At 46.2% G+C, this 18,773-nt stretch overlaps 1 protein-coding gene across 1 annotated transcript in view; it reads left to right on the top strand.

The window, feature by feature from the left end:
- The first annotated feature begins 395 nt into the window (after nucleotides 1–395).
- Nucleotides 396–18,773, top strand: part of efna2a (ephrin-A2a) — a 72,501-nt gene continuing 54,123 nt past the window's right edge. Inside the window, exon 1 of the mRNA XM_062398168.1 lies at nucleotides 396–572. Within this exon, the coding sequence (XP_062254152.1) occupies nucleotides 430–572 (143 nt within the window). The 5' untranslated portion in view covers nucleotides 396–429. The remainder of the gene's footprint in view (nucleotides 573–18,773) is intronic.

Here is an 18,773-nt window from a genome sequence, read left to right as displayed (position 1 = left end):
TTACAGTAGCCGTCGCGTGGAGAGAGGGGGGATCTGACCCAGGTAGCGCATCCATCTCCCGCGTCCGCGCGTAATGGGAGAAAAGTTTCGGAACCTTTCCCAGGAGACGCACACGCAGCTTCCCCGCGCGGCTCGTCTATAACATGTGGATCCAGCTCCCGTGTCTGCGCAGCACCAAGTTTGAAAGTGAATTCCAAGCGTCCAGGATGACTTGAAACAGCACAGAGGTCCATCGGAACTCGCATCGAGCCGGAGAACGATCCATGACGCGGTTTGTTCAAAGACGCGCAGACGGACATTGATGATCTAGAGAGGATTTCTTCTCCTCCTCCTCCTCCTCTTTCCTCTTCTCCTGCAGCAGCAGGAGCAGCAGCAGCGGTGCAGTGAAAGCCTGATCCCGGTATAGAGAGAGGCCCCCCCCCCCCCTGGATGTCTATGATGTTGTGCCAGCTCGGGCAGAGGGGTGTGATGGAGGTGGTGGTGCTGACCGTCCTGTCCTGGGTGTCCGTGTGGGCAGAGGAGAAGATCATATTCGACCGACACGCTGTCTACTGGAACAGCTCCAATCCCAAGTGAGTTCTGGAAGCAGTGTCGTTTGTTCACCTCGCTCTGCCTCTTTCTCTGTCTTCAATTCTTGGCCTTTTACTTCCTGTTTGGGGTAAATATTGTGTTTGCAGGGTCACACACACACACACACAGAGACACACACACATGCATACAAGTGGAAGAGTGTGTTCAAGTGTGCATATGTTCATGCACACTGGATATTTTGTCCTGTGGCTAAAGGGAACCTTTTGTTTAAGACAATGAGGGCATCTTGCCTCCTCTCCCCATCAACGTCTAGAGATTTACCCCCCCCCCCTCTGTCTCCCTCTGTCTCTCTCTCTCTTTCTCTCAAACACACAAACACACACACACAAACACAAACACAAACAAACACACAAAGCTTTTACCTGTCTTTCATAATTTCAGTGCCTTTATTTCCCTGTTAATAACAAGCATCTATACAAAAATCACATCCTTAAACACAAAAGCAAGCAAACACACAAATAGCCGCGCACACACACTCACACAACGTTGCACACACAATACATGCGTGTGCATGGACACACACAGGAACCCACACAGGGTCGTCTGTAGCCAGGCCTCTCATTGACATGGGGCAGAGCACACTTGGTCCGTCTGTGTAATGGTTTGTGACAACCTGGTCTGCCTCCCTCTTTCTGACTCGCTCTCTCTCTCCCTCACTTTCTCTCTTTCGCTCTCGCTTTCTCACCCGTCCTCTTTCCATCCCCCTGTCTCTTTCCCTCAGTCTCTCTCTCTCTCTCCTCTTGTTTTTGTCCTCCCTCTCGCGCAGGTAGATAAATAAACAGTGCTCCCTCTCCCTGGCTCACGGCTGAATTAGTCTAAACTAACGGGTCTGTCTCTCTCCCTCTCTCTCTCTCCATCAACCACACACACACACACACACACACACACACACACACAAACACACACACTGAGCTAACAGGCCCGTCTCTGACTGCATCACTTCTCCACAGAAGGCTTCTCAAATATTTAACAGGCAGGGGGGAACATTTTCTCCCTTTCTCGACGTCTCGTTCTCTCTTTCGGCCTTTTTGGTCTCTCTGTGCCTCCTCTTCCTCACTACACACACACACACACACACACATATGCACAAATAACTACACTTTGCAGACATCACATGGCACATTTAGGCTACTGTATGTGTCTAGTTGCGGGGGGGCGCTGTTATTCCTTCAGCATCATACAGGGAAGTTGAAGCAGAAAGAAGCCGCATCAAAAATGCATTGCTACTAAAGCAGTGAATCTGAGCTGTGGAGCCCTGGCGAGGTTGGTTCCCCCTGTTAGACGCTGGCACCGCCATTGCTCACGCTGCGTCGTTTTTGTGCACTCGCTCAGACACACAACTCGCTCAGACACACAACTCGCTCTCACACACAACTCGCTCACACACAACTCGGTCCCGCTATACCCCGCCGCTGACAACATTCATCCTCTGACTTTAATCTAAACCTAATTCTCTTTGCAAACTTTGAGGATTATGGCGAGTGGTGTGAGAGACGGGTGAAAGGAGGAGAGGAGGAGACGGACACCAAATAACCTCCTTGTTAAATTTACAGGGACATTTTTTTTACAGTGTCGGTTTTATTTACAAATGTTTTTTCGCTTTAATTGTGCGAATTTTTTCACGGAGAAGTCGTCAAACGGAGAGAGAGACAAGTAGTCGCACAATCCGTTAAACAAAATCAAGGGTTATTGCTAATTTACTGGGAAGAAGAAAGAATTAATTCAAAATCTTATTCAAGTAAAAGTGTTATCAGATTGTGTGTTTTCAGTGTGGAGCTTGTTTTTGTGTTTCCCAAGCTCGGGGGCCGGAAGATGGAGGTGCATGGATGGTGCAACAAAATTAGTAGCAATCAACAAATGCACTCAAATAACGGATCATTTATAAAAAGTAAAAGGCGTACTGATTTAGGCATATGAATACAAATATCATTTTAAATCCCGGGCGTTTGTGAGAAAGATCGTTCCCCATTACAATTGCAAGACAATAATTGACCCATATAGTTTTTATACATTATATTTAATCGGCAAATTTACAAAACGTTAAACCAATTTCATAATTCAAACAATCATTCAAAAATATTACAAAACCCAATTTCCTCCAATATTAAAACATACAAAAACAACATACGATAATAAATCTTGAAGGCAATGACTCCATTTTGCAGAAAACTGTCATCGCACACGATCCTTAAATTTCGCTTCTCTCGGAACGTATTTTCATCGGAACATTTCACGTCTGTTTCGAACGTGAAAATGAAATATAAGAGGTTCTCACTCGTCTTTTTAGAAACAAAACGATTTAGTCACGAATCACTGCAGAGACGCTCGGAGACCAAATCCTGGGAATAATGCATCTCATCCGAGCTGAGGAGGCAAAGTGACACCAGAACCTGTGAGAGTGAACATCTGATTTTGTGAACATCTGATTTTCCGGTTTTGCCCGCGTCCATCAAAACTTGTTCCCTCCAACTCGGCTCCACACGGGCGTCCTCTCTGCAAGGTCACGAGTGCCGACTTGGAATTTGCAGAAGTGATAATCAGCCGGTGCTTCTTCCCGGCACCGGGCCGGTAAACTGTGTGTCTCCGAAAAAACAGAGAGACTGGACGGAGGGAAGACTGCATGAGGCGATGAGTCACAACCCAGTGGAGGGAACTTTTTCTGAAATGGTGCCAGGGATAAAGCTGGTTATTGTTGCTGCAGCTCTACTTTCATTCGGACTTCTCCTCAACACAGAGCGCGCTGCAGTGAGAGATCTGCCAGGACCATTCCTCAGCCACTTGATTATTCCATCGATCCGCTTTATACAAACAAGCTTATTTCAAATGTAAACCTTATTTTTCAAAGCTGCCGTATTCGATATCTTTTATATTAACGATGAATCAAATCAATACGTGTGTGGGAAACGTCTTCTTTGTGTGTCACGATGCAGCTCTGCAGTGTTTTTGCTTTTCTCACCTGGAGTTGTGTTTTATTCTCAACGCTCTGTCAAGCATTTTCTGGGCTTGCAGATTTTTTAAAAGTGTAAATTAATCTAAATTACCAAAGCGTTGCATTTTTTTATACTTTGCCCCAGATGTGTGTATCGAGCCATAGTTGTGATTTTCATCTCTGCCAAGCAGGTTGTGTGTTTGTCTGCTAGTTTTCAGGATAACACAAAACCTGCTGGTGTTTTTCTACCACTAGGTGGAAGGAGGCCAATTGGGTCAATGAAGAACACAACACATTTTCATGCAGGGAATATTTGTTCTTACTTTCCTAAACGAGAGAAGGTGGTTTTCAGCATTTCTCCTTGATTTCATAGAAAGTAATTCACGGATCATGATGAAAAAAATCGTACTCATTTCGGGGACTTTTTATTTATGAGTGCACAAGTTTAGAAACGATAAAAACCTTATTGATCCCACTCGGGGGAAATTTCCTTTTTACAGCAGCAGACAAATCACATTCAAATAAAAAAAAAACCTTGGATCTAAATGTGGTTCATCAGAGGACAGCTGGAGGTGTGAGCTTCTATATTCTAGTTTTAGGGTATTTAGGGTATTTATCTATATTTTTAAAATGAATGCATGCTAGATTTAATCTTGTCTGTGCCGTTCGGTCGACTGAGAAACTGACATTTGAAAACATTTCTAACTGCAGAGACGTCGTCCCAGTTCCTCCCACCAATCTCCAAACCTCTATTAGAGCCGCCTGCTCTCAAAGTCGTCCCAGGGTGAAACTTACATGAATTTTTCAACGGTTTTCCGGCGCCACCACATCGAAAATTATACCCCCCCCCCCCCCCACACACACACACACACACCCTCCTCCTCCTCTTGTAACTTTGTGAGAGGTGGAGAATTTGGGTGAACTGACCTTTCACAAATTGACATTTCACCGGGGCCGTGGACACTGTGGCTCCACATCTCCCACTGCCGGGGATGTTTTTTAAAATGGTTTCCGGGTGACGTCTGTCCCCCCCTCTCTTGTCCCGACACAGTCCCCTCCTGCTCTACTTTTCAGGGGGCGGGGGGGGGGGGGGGGTTAATTGTGTTTTCTCTGTACCTGCTAATTAACGGTGCTGTCGGCCAGCTCCGTGCAGCAGCGCCTTGATCTCAATGAGACTAACCTGGATGAGTCAAGAGGAATCAAACGAGTTGAACAAATGTTTTCCTGCTTGAGGGAGGAGGCGTTTTGGACAAACCCTCTTTGTATCAAGCGGCTCCCGACGACCCGATCTCTCTCAAAGTCTCACTGGATAATAGAAAATGTAAAAGATAATCCAATTCAAACAGTCCGGACGCTCCTGGTCACGGCGGGGAGCAGAACTCACAACCACACACACACACACACACTCACACACACACTCACGTAGTGGTGTCCGTCCTCCTGCTGCGATGAGATACATGGAGCCGCACAGTAACAAAGTACCGTAACACACATTATCACAACAATAGTGCGACACTGGAGCAGGATCTGGAAATCTCTCAGGCCCACATAAAGGGATTTCTGTCACATGCAGGCAGGAATACAGGAGAATCGCACACACACACACACACAAACACACACAGACTTACACACAGTCACACACACACCAGTCGCAGCCAAATTTGGGTCACAAGCTCACACACACAATTGCATACAACCAGAATGGCTGTCTGCTGAATACATGGTTAGGCAGCCTGCATTTATCTATTTACTCACAGCCGTGCACACACACACACACACACACACACACATACACACACACACACACACACACACACAGAGTCAGTGGAAGCGAGATACAGGGGAGACGAACGTGCACACACACACACACATATGCTCGGACACCCAGACAGGCTGTCTGTTGGGTAAAACCCCTTTTTCCACTTGCTGGCTGGCTGGCACACACACACACACACACACACACACACACACACACACACACACACACACACACACACACACACACACATTGGGGACCCCTCTGGCTCTTAAAGCTTTCAGGTGAGGGGCTTTGTTCACCCCGAGCAGCTAATGTGCTCAGAGCAATGGTTTCTCCCCCCTCCCCTGCACCCACACTCACACACACAAACACACACATACACACAAGCACTCACTGGTTCAATGGTCCAGAAGGAGCACCTTATCTAATCCCACGGTTTATCCTTCAAAAGACTTTCTTTTCCTTTTCTCCTTTGTTCCTCCATCGCTCCTCGCGCTTCATCTCCGTGTCTTTGAGGAACTCCGTGTCAGTGGGAAGCGCTGATGGTTGACGACACTCTCATTCTGTGGGACAGGATCTATCTCCTGAGAGACACACACACACACACACACACACAGAAGCACCCACACACACACTCGCACAGACACATGCAGACGAAAAGATCCATATGTACACACATGTTCATGCACACGTATCCACACACACACATACCCGAGCACACCAGGAGTCCTTCCGTCTTTCTGTTGTGTCCCCTGTGGCGCAGAGTTATGTGTGTAGTCACTAGCACTTTCCCGGCCCAACTACACACACACACACACACACACACACACACACACACACACACACACACACACACACACAGATTTGCATCCAATTTACATGTAGACGTGTAGTCCCCCTCTCTCAGTTGACAGTTTGTCAGACTCAAACCTGCCCCTGGGTTAAATCCATCTTCCACCACCACCACCACCACCACCCCCTCTCTCTTTTCTTCCTTCTTATCAAGCTCTCATCTTCCACTCTGCCCTTATCTCTCTTCTCTCGTATCACGACCCCCACCCCCCCCCACCCCCCCTCCCTCCCTCTCTCGCCCATCAGAATATGTGCTTAGCATGTTTTCTTTGTAAAGGACCTCTCTCTGTCCACGGTGCCTCGGGCGAACTACGTCTCTAAGAACACACGCACAAAGCTGAGCTGCATCAGTTTACATGTTCTTGCCGTGACCTACAGGAACGGGGCCGTGTGTGTGTTTGTGTTAAATATCAGCCGCGGTGCAGCGCTCGCTGAGAGACACGGGTCTCGGGAGTGAGCCGTGGGATCCGGAGCTGCTCACACTGAGCTCAATATGATAGCCGGAGTAATTAAAGTCGGGGCTCCTGCCTCGCAAATGATTTCTCCGGGCTCAGCAGGAGAGACGGTTGCGTAAGGAGATGGAGTGTGGCTGATCTTAGTCATCAGCGCCTTCAGTGAGCGGTGATTGGCAGGAGGAGGTCATGTGAGTGTTCAGACGCATAAGGGGGGGATACAGTTTGTCTGCTGATGTTAAAATGCACTGCCAATTCCTTTAGTTACAGTGTGGAAGTCAAAAAGTGAAGATTTGACGCGTGTTCTCTGTGTGTTTGACCACGTATGGATCGTGTGAACAGAGCCCACACGTGTGTGTTCAGGGCAGTGAACAAACACACACACACACACACACTGGCACTGCTGACCTCTGACCTTCAGATCCAGGAAGCACAGGAACCATTTGGATATCGGCACGTTCGGGAAAGTCTCATTTGTCATTTAACAAACCAGACAAATGTTTTTTGAAATGATCTCATCACAGAATGAGACCAAAAATAAACCAAGAACACGTCACAGACAATTTCCAAGAAGAATCCACTCACTATTCACTTATTCACTATGCAGGGACTTCTGTATAGAGGATTATTTAGTGAGCTCATTGGAGAAAAGAAGAAATAACGGTGATGACGTCTTTGTGGAAGGATTATGATGTACAACAGTATTTACCATGGGCTTCATCTCAGTTTAACATTTGTGAATCATAAACCAAAGCACCTCATGATGGCGCTACATCAAATTATACGAGATGACCATAGCTTGTATGAATCCTCCCGATTGTGTGTTGGTCCCAGAGTCCGATGGATTTGAAGCGTGTCAACATTTCACGGCACTCAGGTCAATTAGCAGATTACTGAGAATTGAGAATCTTTGTGTTTTGGCTCTGGCGCCCGGTTAAACATTAGAAGCAAATCGACTTGGTTTGTTTTTTGAGCAGAGGTATTGACTTTTAATGACGGTTGCATTGAATGCGCTGGTTCCTGATTCAGACTCCCAGTGCATGCTGGGTCGCTGGCACGGCGTCGGTGATGTGATTAATTACGATTGTGCGTTCCTTGCTATGACCAGTCAGAATGTTTGTTGTGAGAAGGAACAGTTTGAGGACAACACCGTGCGTTCAGGGGTGAAATTGATGAGTGAGTTTCTTTTCAGACCAAAAATATAAAGTGCAGAATATGTTTTATTATGAAGAAAATCCCAGAATCCCAGTGAAAACACAGTTTCACCGATTTCAGCACTTAGTTTGGACTAATTGCAGATTTGCACAATTTGGAAAATGACTGTGTTAAAAATCAGCTTGTAAATAACTTATGTTGTGTATTTTTTATTAAGAGCACCTTTTAATCTCTTTGCTATTTCTACCATGTCACTCGATCTTTACATCTTCCTAGCAAGCCGACGTCGACCCGGGCTCCTGTTCTGATTCGCTCTGCCACTCATGTGTCATTTATCTGTTAGAACTGGAAGAGTCTCTCCTGCCCCTTTGGATTGGATTCCTCTGCGGCGGTGACATCATCTGTGATATGCTCACCTCATTTTGAACATGAAAGGTTTTGTTCTTTCTGTTGTTAGCGGTAGTGGCTCGGAAATCATAAAAATCCCGGTCGTGGGTTCACGCTGAAGAACATCTCCGCCCAGAGGCAATGAAACCAGACCTCTCCAATGCATCTTTCACAGGAAGGTGCCCCCCCCAACTCCCATCCTGCCCTGGAGTGTCTGTGCACAACATCATCATCATCATCTGATCTGCCCACAGGAGGGTAATGATCTGTTTAGTATGTTCAGCAGCACGGCCACGATTCTGTAATGTGACACGAAATGTTTACTCAACTTTGGGTTGTTCACGCGGAGGAGCAGGTTGAAAGACTCGAGTCAAGACCCCCCCCCGCTAATGAGGTGTGTTGATATTAATGTCTGTGGCAGCGATGGCGTCGATGATGCAAGCGCTCGGAAACAACCTGGGGGAGCTCCCGGGAGTCGTTGTTTTAATGGAGAGAGAGAAAGAAGGAGATAGAGTCAGTCAGCGAGTGAGCCGGGGGTGTTAAGAGGAGACGGAGAGGCCAGCAGACGGGATGAAGGAATGAAAGCAGGAATAAGAACGGACAAAATAGCAAAAGAGAGACGCCAGCCCCCCGGAATATGAAAGATGCCAGGCTGCACTCGATACACAGTGAACAAGGGGCATTGTCATTCCTGCTCCATCCTTGTTTCTGCCCCCCCCCCCTCTTCTCCTCAGGTCGCTGCTGGTTCTGCTGATTGTGTTGGCCGAGCAAAAGAATAGGACTCGTCTTCGGTTCAGTGTGGGGACTCTGATGGGACCCCGGGCCGCTCTGTCCTCATATAGAGCAGCTGCAGGCGGATAATAACACATATCACTATTGTCTGGCCGAGGCCTCTCTCTGTCCCCAAGACAACGCGAAAAAAAATGTGAAGGGGAAAAAGAGAGAGATCTGCTTGAGGGATTAATATGAAGAAGGACAAAAAGTTGAGTGTACAACAAAGACGAGGCCATTTCTTTATTTCTTTTTCCTTCAAAACAAGACGAGGGCTCGTGGCAGCTTCAGAGCGAATGAAGGGAGATGCTGAGGAAAGAGAAATTAGGTGGAAAAAGAGAGCGAGGGTGGAGGGAAGCAGCGGCATCGAGAGGAAAGGAGGCAAAGGCACATTACCTCTGGAAGTATGAGTCAGGCCAACGTGCAGCGGTGGAGAGGAAGCAGCTATAAGCGCACGGGTGGATGGTCCCAGCAGGTGGGTGTCCAGGGGCTGGTATTACAGGGGAAACACTGGCCTTTAGCATGGAGCCTCGCCCAACGTTTAAGATTTGCCCTCTGGCGCTCACAGCTTCCAACAATGAGAAAGCTGGCATTTAAAAAAGAAGAGATGATGCGCTGCAGAGGTGGAGAGATGCCTCCGCCGCCTCCGTGTTTATTCCCACAAGCCGTCGGACTCAATTCAATTAACAGCTGACCCCGGTAACTTTCATGATGATAGCCTCTAGCTCTTTTTTTATTTACTCATTTAACAAAAGATTTTGGCAACTACGTTCATCCTGACAGTTGTTGGACCCGTGTTTTATGACAACACGTTATTGTCATCCTGCACACCAGCGTCATGAGACTCACACACATCACGTGCTTGTGTCGGAGGAACCACGAAAATCCTCTTTTCATCTTTGTCCACAAAAACCAAAAACAAAACCAAAAATCCCCGGTAGGTTTTCAAACAGGAATGGAGTGAGTCGAACAAAGGGAAGGATGGAGTGAGTCATTTTCATTGTGCTCCATGAGACAAGGCAGAGGGAAATGGAGTCATTCTCAGCCAGCTACCTTGATTTCATCCAGAGCGGGGGCGCCGTAAACAAACCGCTCATTTTACTCCACGCTAATGGGACATCATAAGGCAGAAACAACAGATGTTCCAGCCCTGCCAGGGTTTTGTCGCTACTTCATTCCGCTCGGCGCCGAGGCTGCTGACTAACTCGGCCCCTCTGATTCCTACACGACCCCCGGGTCTCCGTGTGCACGCCGCCTTCTGCTTCCGCGTGTGTGTAATTCTATCGGAGCTGCAATTTTCCTTATTACCTGCAGAATAATCCTCACCTCAGGTCTAATCCTGGGCTAAGCCCGACTCTGAGGGCTTTATATTAGAAAACTGGCCACTAATCTGATGTGCCTGCAGATAGGGAGCACGAGAGCAGGCGGTGATGATATTGATCCCTCTGAAGCGAGAATGGCACTCAGCAGAGTGCATGAACCTCCGCCAGGGCCCAACCATCCTGCACATGATCGTCTAGCTCTCACAGGAATATAAAGGAGAAGAGGAAGTGGACTGATAATGTGATTTTATTTAAAGTATGTTTGAAGCAGCACCGAAAAAATGGAAAGTTCCCTCATTATCTCCTCACCACTGTGCCGATAGAGGTGGTGGGTGAAGTGTGTGAGTTCACGAAACTCTTTTGGAGATTCAGGGGTAAACAGTGTTGCAGCCAAATCCAAAACAATAGAAGTAAAAAGTGAATAATTCTTAAAATTTAAAAAAAACACACATCATATGCCTTCATGCTGCTTCTGTGGTGTTTAGGCTCAAATCATGGGGTAAATGATCTTGTTTCGAATTTGTATGTTTTACATTTTTGGGTGAACTATCCCTTTAATCCACATCCTCACCAACAATAGACTGGAAATCTGTGTAGCACGTTAAAACATGACCCCTTCAGGCGAGGTCGTGATGAAGGTGACTCCACGGAGGAGTGAGAATGAACGTATGTCTGAAGATGTGAGATTTTCTTTTTTGAGGCTAGAGAATCATTATTATTGCAGAAATCCAGGCCTAGAAAAAAGCTTGTCTTCGGACAGAGTCAACATAAATTAGAATCTCTGCACCTAATCCATCACGGCTCCAGGACAGCTGCAGATCCGTTCAGTGCATCGAAGTTGCAATAGTTCATCTGGAGTCGCGGAGGACGCCGACAGCCTCCGGGACAAAAGACCATTTTTACAAAGGTTGTTCTCGGCCATCTGCATTTTAAAGCACGGGGCCGAGGGGGTGGGGGGGGGCGTGGGGGGGGGGGACCTCAGACTCAGGCAGGAGCAGCCTCTCCTGCAGCAGACTGATGAATATCTCCCGAAAAATACCTTGACGTCCTAAATGTTATTTACACAAACAAATTCACTATGACTATGATGCTGACATTTTTTTGAAGATGACGGGGATGATAAACAGCGGGGGGGGGGGGGGGGGGGGTAATGACGGTGATTATAATTCTGATGAGGGTGATGACAGCGAGGATGAAGATGGGGACGATGATTGCCGTGTTCAATGTTTTCATGTGGTGCTGATTATATTAATGGTAATGATGATGATGTAATAATGATGATGATGTAATGATGATGATGTAATGATGATGATGTAATGATGATACCCCGACATCGCACATCATCAACAAAACAGAAGAATGTGTCCAAAAAACCTGATGTGACATTTTGAATCATCGTCATTATCGTTTTTAAATCACTGAGGATTAAGAGTGACGGGTCCATGTTGTGTGACAGTGACAAGGCTGAGATGATAATAGGGATTTCACTGGTGGGATGATGAAGACGAGGATAGAGGAGGAAATGATGGGTATGATCATATGAAGATGAAGAGGAGGATAGAGAGGGAAATGATGTGTATGATCATATGAAGATGAAGAGGAGGATAGAGAGGAAAATGATGGGTATGATCATATGATGATGAAGAGGAGGATAGAGAGGGAAATGATGGGTATGATCATATGAAGATGAAGAGGAGGATAGAGAGGGAAATGATGGGTATGATCATATGATGATGAAGATGAGGATAAAGATGGAAATGATGGGTATGATCATATGATGATGAAGATGAGGATAGACAGGGAAATGATGGGTATGATCATATGATGATGAAGAGGAGGATAGAGAGGGAAATGATGGGTATGATCATATGATGATGAAGAGGAGGATAGAGAGGAAAATGATGGGTATGATCATATGAAGATGAAGAGGAGGATAGAGAGGAAAATGATGGGTATGATCATATGATGATGAAGAGGAGGATAGAGAGGGAAATGATGGGTATGATCATATGAAGATGAGGTTTAGAGGAGGAAATGATGAACATAATTAATGTGATCATATGATAATGAAGATGATGACAGTGGTGTTGTTGATGCTGAAATACATGATGTTGAGGAGGAGAAGGAGGAAGAGGATAAAGGTGTAAATTATAAACATAATGTGATCGTATGATGATGATGTCAAAGATATTATGATTATCAAAGACTTTGGAGATAACTCACAATGATGAAAGCTCATTATGAGTTTCCACCTCTGAGCTGTCCTTCCTCCTCCCTCCTCCCTCCTCCCTCCTCCCTCCTCCCTCCTCCCTCCTCCCTCCTCCCCCAACTCCCCCATAACTCTCCCTTCTTTCTCTCCCCGGAGTTTTGCGAGGGGAGATCACTCCATTAAGATTCTTCCTCGCCTCCTCTATAGAACATGACGAAGGAGAGATGAGATGCAGGAGCTTTATTAGTTTTCTCTTGGACCGGAAAGGGGAAATGAGGAGATGGCTTCGTTCTTTGAGGCCTCACCTCGAGCTTCCTCACGCAGACGCTGAGGAGGGTGATGTTACAAACGAGCGGGAGATTGTACATTTCTTCCATTGTGTCCACACCTCATTGTGTTTTGTGTGTGAGGATGGATGTGTGTGTGTGTGTGTGTGTGTCTTTTCGTAGTTCTGTGCCTGGTATCTGTGGCTCTGGAGTGTGTGTTGGGGGAGGAAAAAAGATCCTTACACCAGTTTGAAGAGCCTAATCAAAGGCTGGCAAATTGTCCTCACCTCATGTGTAGTTCTGAGGCTCCTCTTCTTTCGGCTTCCTCCTTCCTCTCATCCCTGATTACTAAAGGAGGCTGCAGGAGGCCTCTGTTCTTCTCCGAGCTTTGTGTTGACATCCTTCATAGCTGCTGCACTGTAGAGCAGCGAGCTCCCTCAGAGGAGCTTTCAGCCTCTGAACAAACACAGCTCCGGCAGAAACTGCGGCTGTCTGCACTTTTCTCTTTCTTTGTTATTCCATACTTGTGGATGGGCACGGACACAAGTGGCTGACGTGTGGCACCAATCATCCAAGAGCCTCAGGTGCAGCCACAGAGACAGGAGGGAAGGAAGCAAGGAATGGAAGAGATTTAGTTATAGATGGTGCACAATGGTGAATTTTTTAGATTAGGAGTTGTAATGAAACGAGAGGAGAAAATGGTGTGAATGGAATTCTCTTGAAATCATTTGCCTACCATGTAAATTATTGCTACTTGTGTCCAAATCAAGGAACAATGCAATTTTGAAATTTAAAAAAAGTGTAGAGAGAGAGAGAGGGAGAGAAGGAGAGAGGGAGAGAGAGAGAGAGAGAGAGAGAGAATGATGGGGACGGGACGGACACGGAATCCCAGGAAGAGGTGAGCCGGTGGAAAAAGTGCAGCTGAGGATGAAAAAGAAGAGCGTGAGAGACGAGGGGGGAGAGAGAGAAAATTGACAGGAGGCGTGTCTGGCTGTCTGTGGGTGCAGTGAGGAGCATGGGCTGTGGCATCCGCCAGTGGAGCTGCATACTCTCTGTTTGATCAGACACACTTCAAACACCCTCGCTGACTTCCTCTCGCCCAGAGTTGGGAGACGGGCGGTTTTTACACTCTCACCGTGTGTGTGTGGGTGTTGTGTGTGTTTGCGTGTGTTGTGTGTGTGTGCTGAGGAAAGCGTTATTGATGTTTTCTTTATCTAAAATGGGTCAACCCGACACAAAATAAGCACAACAAGCGTCTTCGGCAGGGCTGCGATGTTGGCTCCTGTAAACTGGAGCTTTCGTCATAGCGTTGATGAATGACCCCGTGTGTGTGTCTGTACAGTTGTGTGTGTCTGTGTGCGGTTGGTCCTGCCTGAGCCTGTGTGCGCCACTCTCTCGCTATTATCCCTCCCCTGCCACTCGTTTCACCTCTGTTAAGTTGTTCGCCATTAACAACCCTCCACCCCTTCTTCATTTCATATCTTCCTTCTCCCAGTTTGCCCCCAGTGCCGATCTCCAGTGTGCATCCCAGTGTCTCCACTCCACAAAGCTCATTAGAGCCATTAGCAGCGAGGGGGGTCACGAAAAAAAAAGTTGGGCCCTCTCTCCTCTCCCCGTGGTTTGCTCTCATCTCGCTAACCGCTCCCCTGCAGAACCATTGGACCAGTCCACGTCTCCCTGCTCGCTCCTCACCTCCTGCAGGTGGCCTCCTCCTCACCTCCTGCAGGTGGCCTCCTCCTCCTCCTCCTCATGCTGCAGCACACACACACTGCCTCCTCGCCACGTCTTCTTCTTCTAATGCCTCGCAATTAAAACCACTCCGGCGCAGTCATCACGTAGCATGAAAGTTTGATCAGGAACATTATTGAAGACCGGATCGATGAATTATTGATCGGAGAGCTGGGAGATCTTCTGGGAGCCGATTAGACACAGGCCACAAACTGTGTGTTTGTGTGCGGCTGATGCTGGAACATGTGCGGGACTTTGTACAGCAGGCACGTGTGCACTTGTGCGAATGTGTGTAATTGACTATGCATGCTCATGACTGATCAAGCATCTGTGAGTGTGTATTTGTGTGTGTGTGTGTGTTTGAACCTGATCTTTCTCATGGGCCTGGAGCTGATAGTCACTCAAAATGCTCTTTGATGTTACACTGCAGACACTTAAACCTACATGAACACGTCAGCTGCTCCGTGCAGGCAAAACAGAACTGATGACCCCTTTTAATTTCTCACTCCCTCAACTAAACAATCCTGTGTGTTCGTGCACAGAGTTTGTGTGCGTTCAAATCCTTGACGAGGCTCCTGTCGGCCTTGATGAAAACAATGTCGCACAACACCCTGACTGCAGTTGTGTAACGGTTGGTCAGTCTAGTCAGCTGTGGGTGGAGGTGAGAATGATTCTGTGCTGGAAAGGTGTTAGATGGTTTTAAAATAAAATCCTGCGAAAAGACCAGACTGTGAGTGAGTCTGTGCGTCTGTGATGTTGGTTTGGTAACTCACACTCTTAGAAGACACTGAGGGAAAACACCTGTTGAAGCAGAGGAACATCAAGTCTGCAGGAGGATACTGGGATGTAGAGCATGTGAAGTCTGTAATGGGAACGTTGGGGAGCTTAGTTTGATCGTGGGAGTGTTGCCACAGTATCAAGGTACTGTTAATGCAAGTGCTCGACCAATCAGGGTGTTTCACCTGGTTTTTAAAGCATCACATAACGAGTTTAAACCAATCTTACTGGAAACAGGAACATCAGTATCATAAGAGTTTTTTTTTTTTATTTGATCCATATCCCATTTATTAACATGGAGAAGGCTGGGTTTATTACCGATACTACACCCAGCCACCAGGGGGCGATCACACTGATTTGGCTTCACTTTATATTCAGTTTTTGCTTTTCCTAGCAGCTAATGATCAGTGTCAATGATGGCATCTCCAAAGTCCTCATGCTGATGTGACTGTGAACAGCTTTAAAAATGAACTCATCCAGATCTGATAGAGTTTAATAATTCTGATTATGAACAGACACAGATTCTTCACATGAACGTTGGATTTTCCTTAACCAGTAACTACCTTTAAGTTTTTCCTTCTGTCCTTTTCTTATAAAGTATATTTTTAGTTTATTATATATATCGTAGTTATTTCAGAAAGATTATCACTAATGGCCTAAGCTTTGGTTTTGATAATGTTTTACTCATTTTTCACCTGGTTATGGAGAGGTTGGTTGAGAGATCAGGTGGAAATCAAAGTTTAAAAAAAAATCAGTGATCCAGAAATCTGCATTATTTAAAATTCTTAATGTCCATAAATAGGAACTGAGGAGAATAAATTTCCAGGATTATATTTGGAGTTTGGACTTTCTTAGGACAGTTTGTTGCAGAAGTTAAAGATGGAACATTTTGATAATGGCCGCACAAAAAAAACAACACACATTTCCCCTCTACAAGTAAAAGGTTGGTGGAGCTCCTGTTAGTGCGAGTGGGTTTCTGTGGTGACAGGATAATAAATCCAGTGTTCACCTCCGTCCCTGTAAAGTGGGAACAAATAGGCCATGTGTGTCAGTGACTGGTCTTTTCTTTAGAGGGCCTCTTTGTCGCCCGGCCCTAAACACACTCTTACCGGAGCTTCTGGGGAGCTACTCAGCAAACGACTCGGAGCCAGTAATGAGGAAGCGGCTCCGGCTCTGGGCAGCGCCCCCTCTCCTCTCCCTCGAACCCGGCCCGGCTCATTGGTTGATGACTCTGTCGCGCGGTGTCTCTCGGCGGTGATACCGACCGACTGCTGCCGTCTGCATCCAAATGATCTCGCCCCGGGGACTCTCACGTTATGAGCAGAATATCTACTCACAAAAAGGCAACGCAGGAAAGTTTCTGGGATGATCCAGTTCAAATAGCTCCGAGCAGCCGCCACAGACCAGATGCTTCCTGGGTGGAGGTGGTTCGTGCCGGGCGCGCAGCCCGAAGCCGCACTGCGGGGGGGGGGGGGGGGGGGGTTTGAATCCGGCTTCAGAAGTTACTGTCTCTTTCTGTTACTGACGGGTCAGATGTGAGGGGGGCACTGTTTGTGTAACCTTGTTTGAGTGCAGAGTTACGCTGGTCGATACGTCTCACGAGTACAAGCACATGGGCTGAAACACTAATGCAAACCTAACAATACAACTACAGAGGCCATAACACAACTAGAGAATACACAACACCAAGCGAAAGCCACAACACGAATACAAAGTTGACAACACAACTACAGAGGCCGCAATGCAACAGCAAAAACCATAACACAAATTCAAACGTGACAAATAGCAACCACAAAAGCCACAATGTGAATACAAAAGTGACAGCACAACTACAGAGGCCTCAACACAACCACAAAAACTACAACACATATTAAAGTAACAACTAACACAACCGCAAAAGCTACAATATGAATACAAAAGTGACAACACAACTACAAAAGCCACAACATTTAATTTAAATGTTTCTCACGTTCATATTTGTTGTTTCCTTTTTGTGCGGTTGTGTTGTGGTTGTGTTTTTCATTGATGCACTTGTGTGTCACGCCTCAGCCGTCGGACTGCCTGCGATTTACTGGGGGTTTTTGTTCCATTTTTTTAATTTTGACTAAACAATATTTGTCTTTCATGATATTGACTTTTCCTCTTTTGTGATTCATTCTTTACTTCTATCGTGTGAGTTGTGATATAAAACACACTCGGCCACTTCCGCCCTCGATGATATCACGTCTCTGTGAAAATGTGGAAGTGAAGAAGTCATTCAAATGTGTGAGTGTGTGTGTGAGTGTGTGAGTGCATGGAAGTACACACACTTGCTGTAGTTGTGTATTTGCCTGTGCACAGGGAGTGTGTGCAGAGCATGTATGATAACTGCAGGGAGATCACGATAAGCCGATTTTTATTTATATATATATATATATATACATGCTGATTTATAAATGGATCTAAATTCCCTGCAGTGTTGAAAACCAGCCTCTTGTCACTGTGCAGAGACACAACTGCATAAACACAATCAACAAACCGTGTTCTCCTTGTTTCACAGCTGCAGGTTTGTGTGTCCTGCCAAATCCAAGCAAGAGGCAGGAGTGTGAAGTCCTTCAGAATAAAACACGAGCATCAAAGCCGAGAGTCCGTCCTCCCTGCTGGTTCCCACTGGTTTATTCATCTGTCTTTTCTGCTCCTTTTATTGTTGTTGCTCAATTCCCCTGAAACCTGTTCAGGTTTAGTCGGGTCTCTTGTCATGGCAGCGAAAACAGCATCTGACTGACAGACGAGAGATTCATGATTGAAGATTAACTTTGTGAAGATTGTTGAATAAACACTTCACCTCGAGTCAGAAAACAAAAACAAAAACAAAAACAAAAGAACGAGTGAAGCGGATGAAACTAAACTAAACATCATGAGACGGAAATGTAAGATGAGGTTTAACCAACATATTCTTATTCTTATTAAATTTAACCATCCGTGAATGACCCAAATCTGGTATTTACAGTCAAATTACTCTAAAGTGCATTTTGTGGATCTAAACTAATCTGTCAGACATAAAATATTTCATGTAATGAATGGAAAAAGAGATAAAAGCTCCTCTCATCTCTCCAAACAAACTAATGAAGCAAACATGAAGTGAACAAAAAAAGAAAAATAAGATCAAAAGATAAACTGAATTAGAAAAACAAGGTTCTAAAGCCTCAGGAAAAAATAAATAAAGAAACCAGCTCGTATCACAGTAGCTGCCAGAGAATCCTGGACAACTCTCAATCTGAGAAATATGTTGTTTATTCTCGAGACGTCGGCTCTTCAGAGACGTGAGGAATTTTCCTCCTGACAGCGGTGACAGGCAGCAGCTCCTCGCCGGTTTCTAACTCACGTCTCCGAGAGCACTTTGGCTCGGCTCCCGTCCACCGAGCGGACAAATCGGAAACGAGGGGGACGCTTCTGGGAGGTAGAGCAAAAAAACAGATGAAAATTCGTCCCAAGATGGTGTTTGTGTGTCTGTAGGGGTTTTTGTGGGTTTGTGTGTGTGTGTGGGGGTTAGTGGGTTTGTGTGTGTGTGTTGGTGTGTGTGTGTGTGTGTGTGT

The sequence above is a fragment of the Platichthys flesus genome, chromosome 10, assembly GCF_949316205.1.
Source record: "Platichthys flesus chromosome 10, fPlaFle2.1, whole genome shotgun sequence".
Classification (NCBI taxonomy): domain Eukaryota; kingdom Metazoa; phylum Chordata; class Actinopteri; order Pleuronectiformes; family Pleuronectidae; genus Platichthys; species Platichthys flesus.
This window is presented reverse-complemented; position numbering and strand designations above follow the sequence as displayed.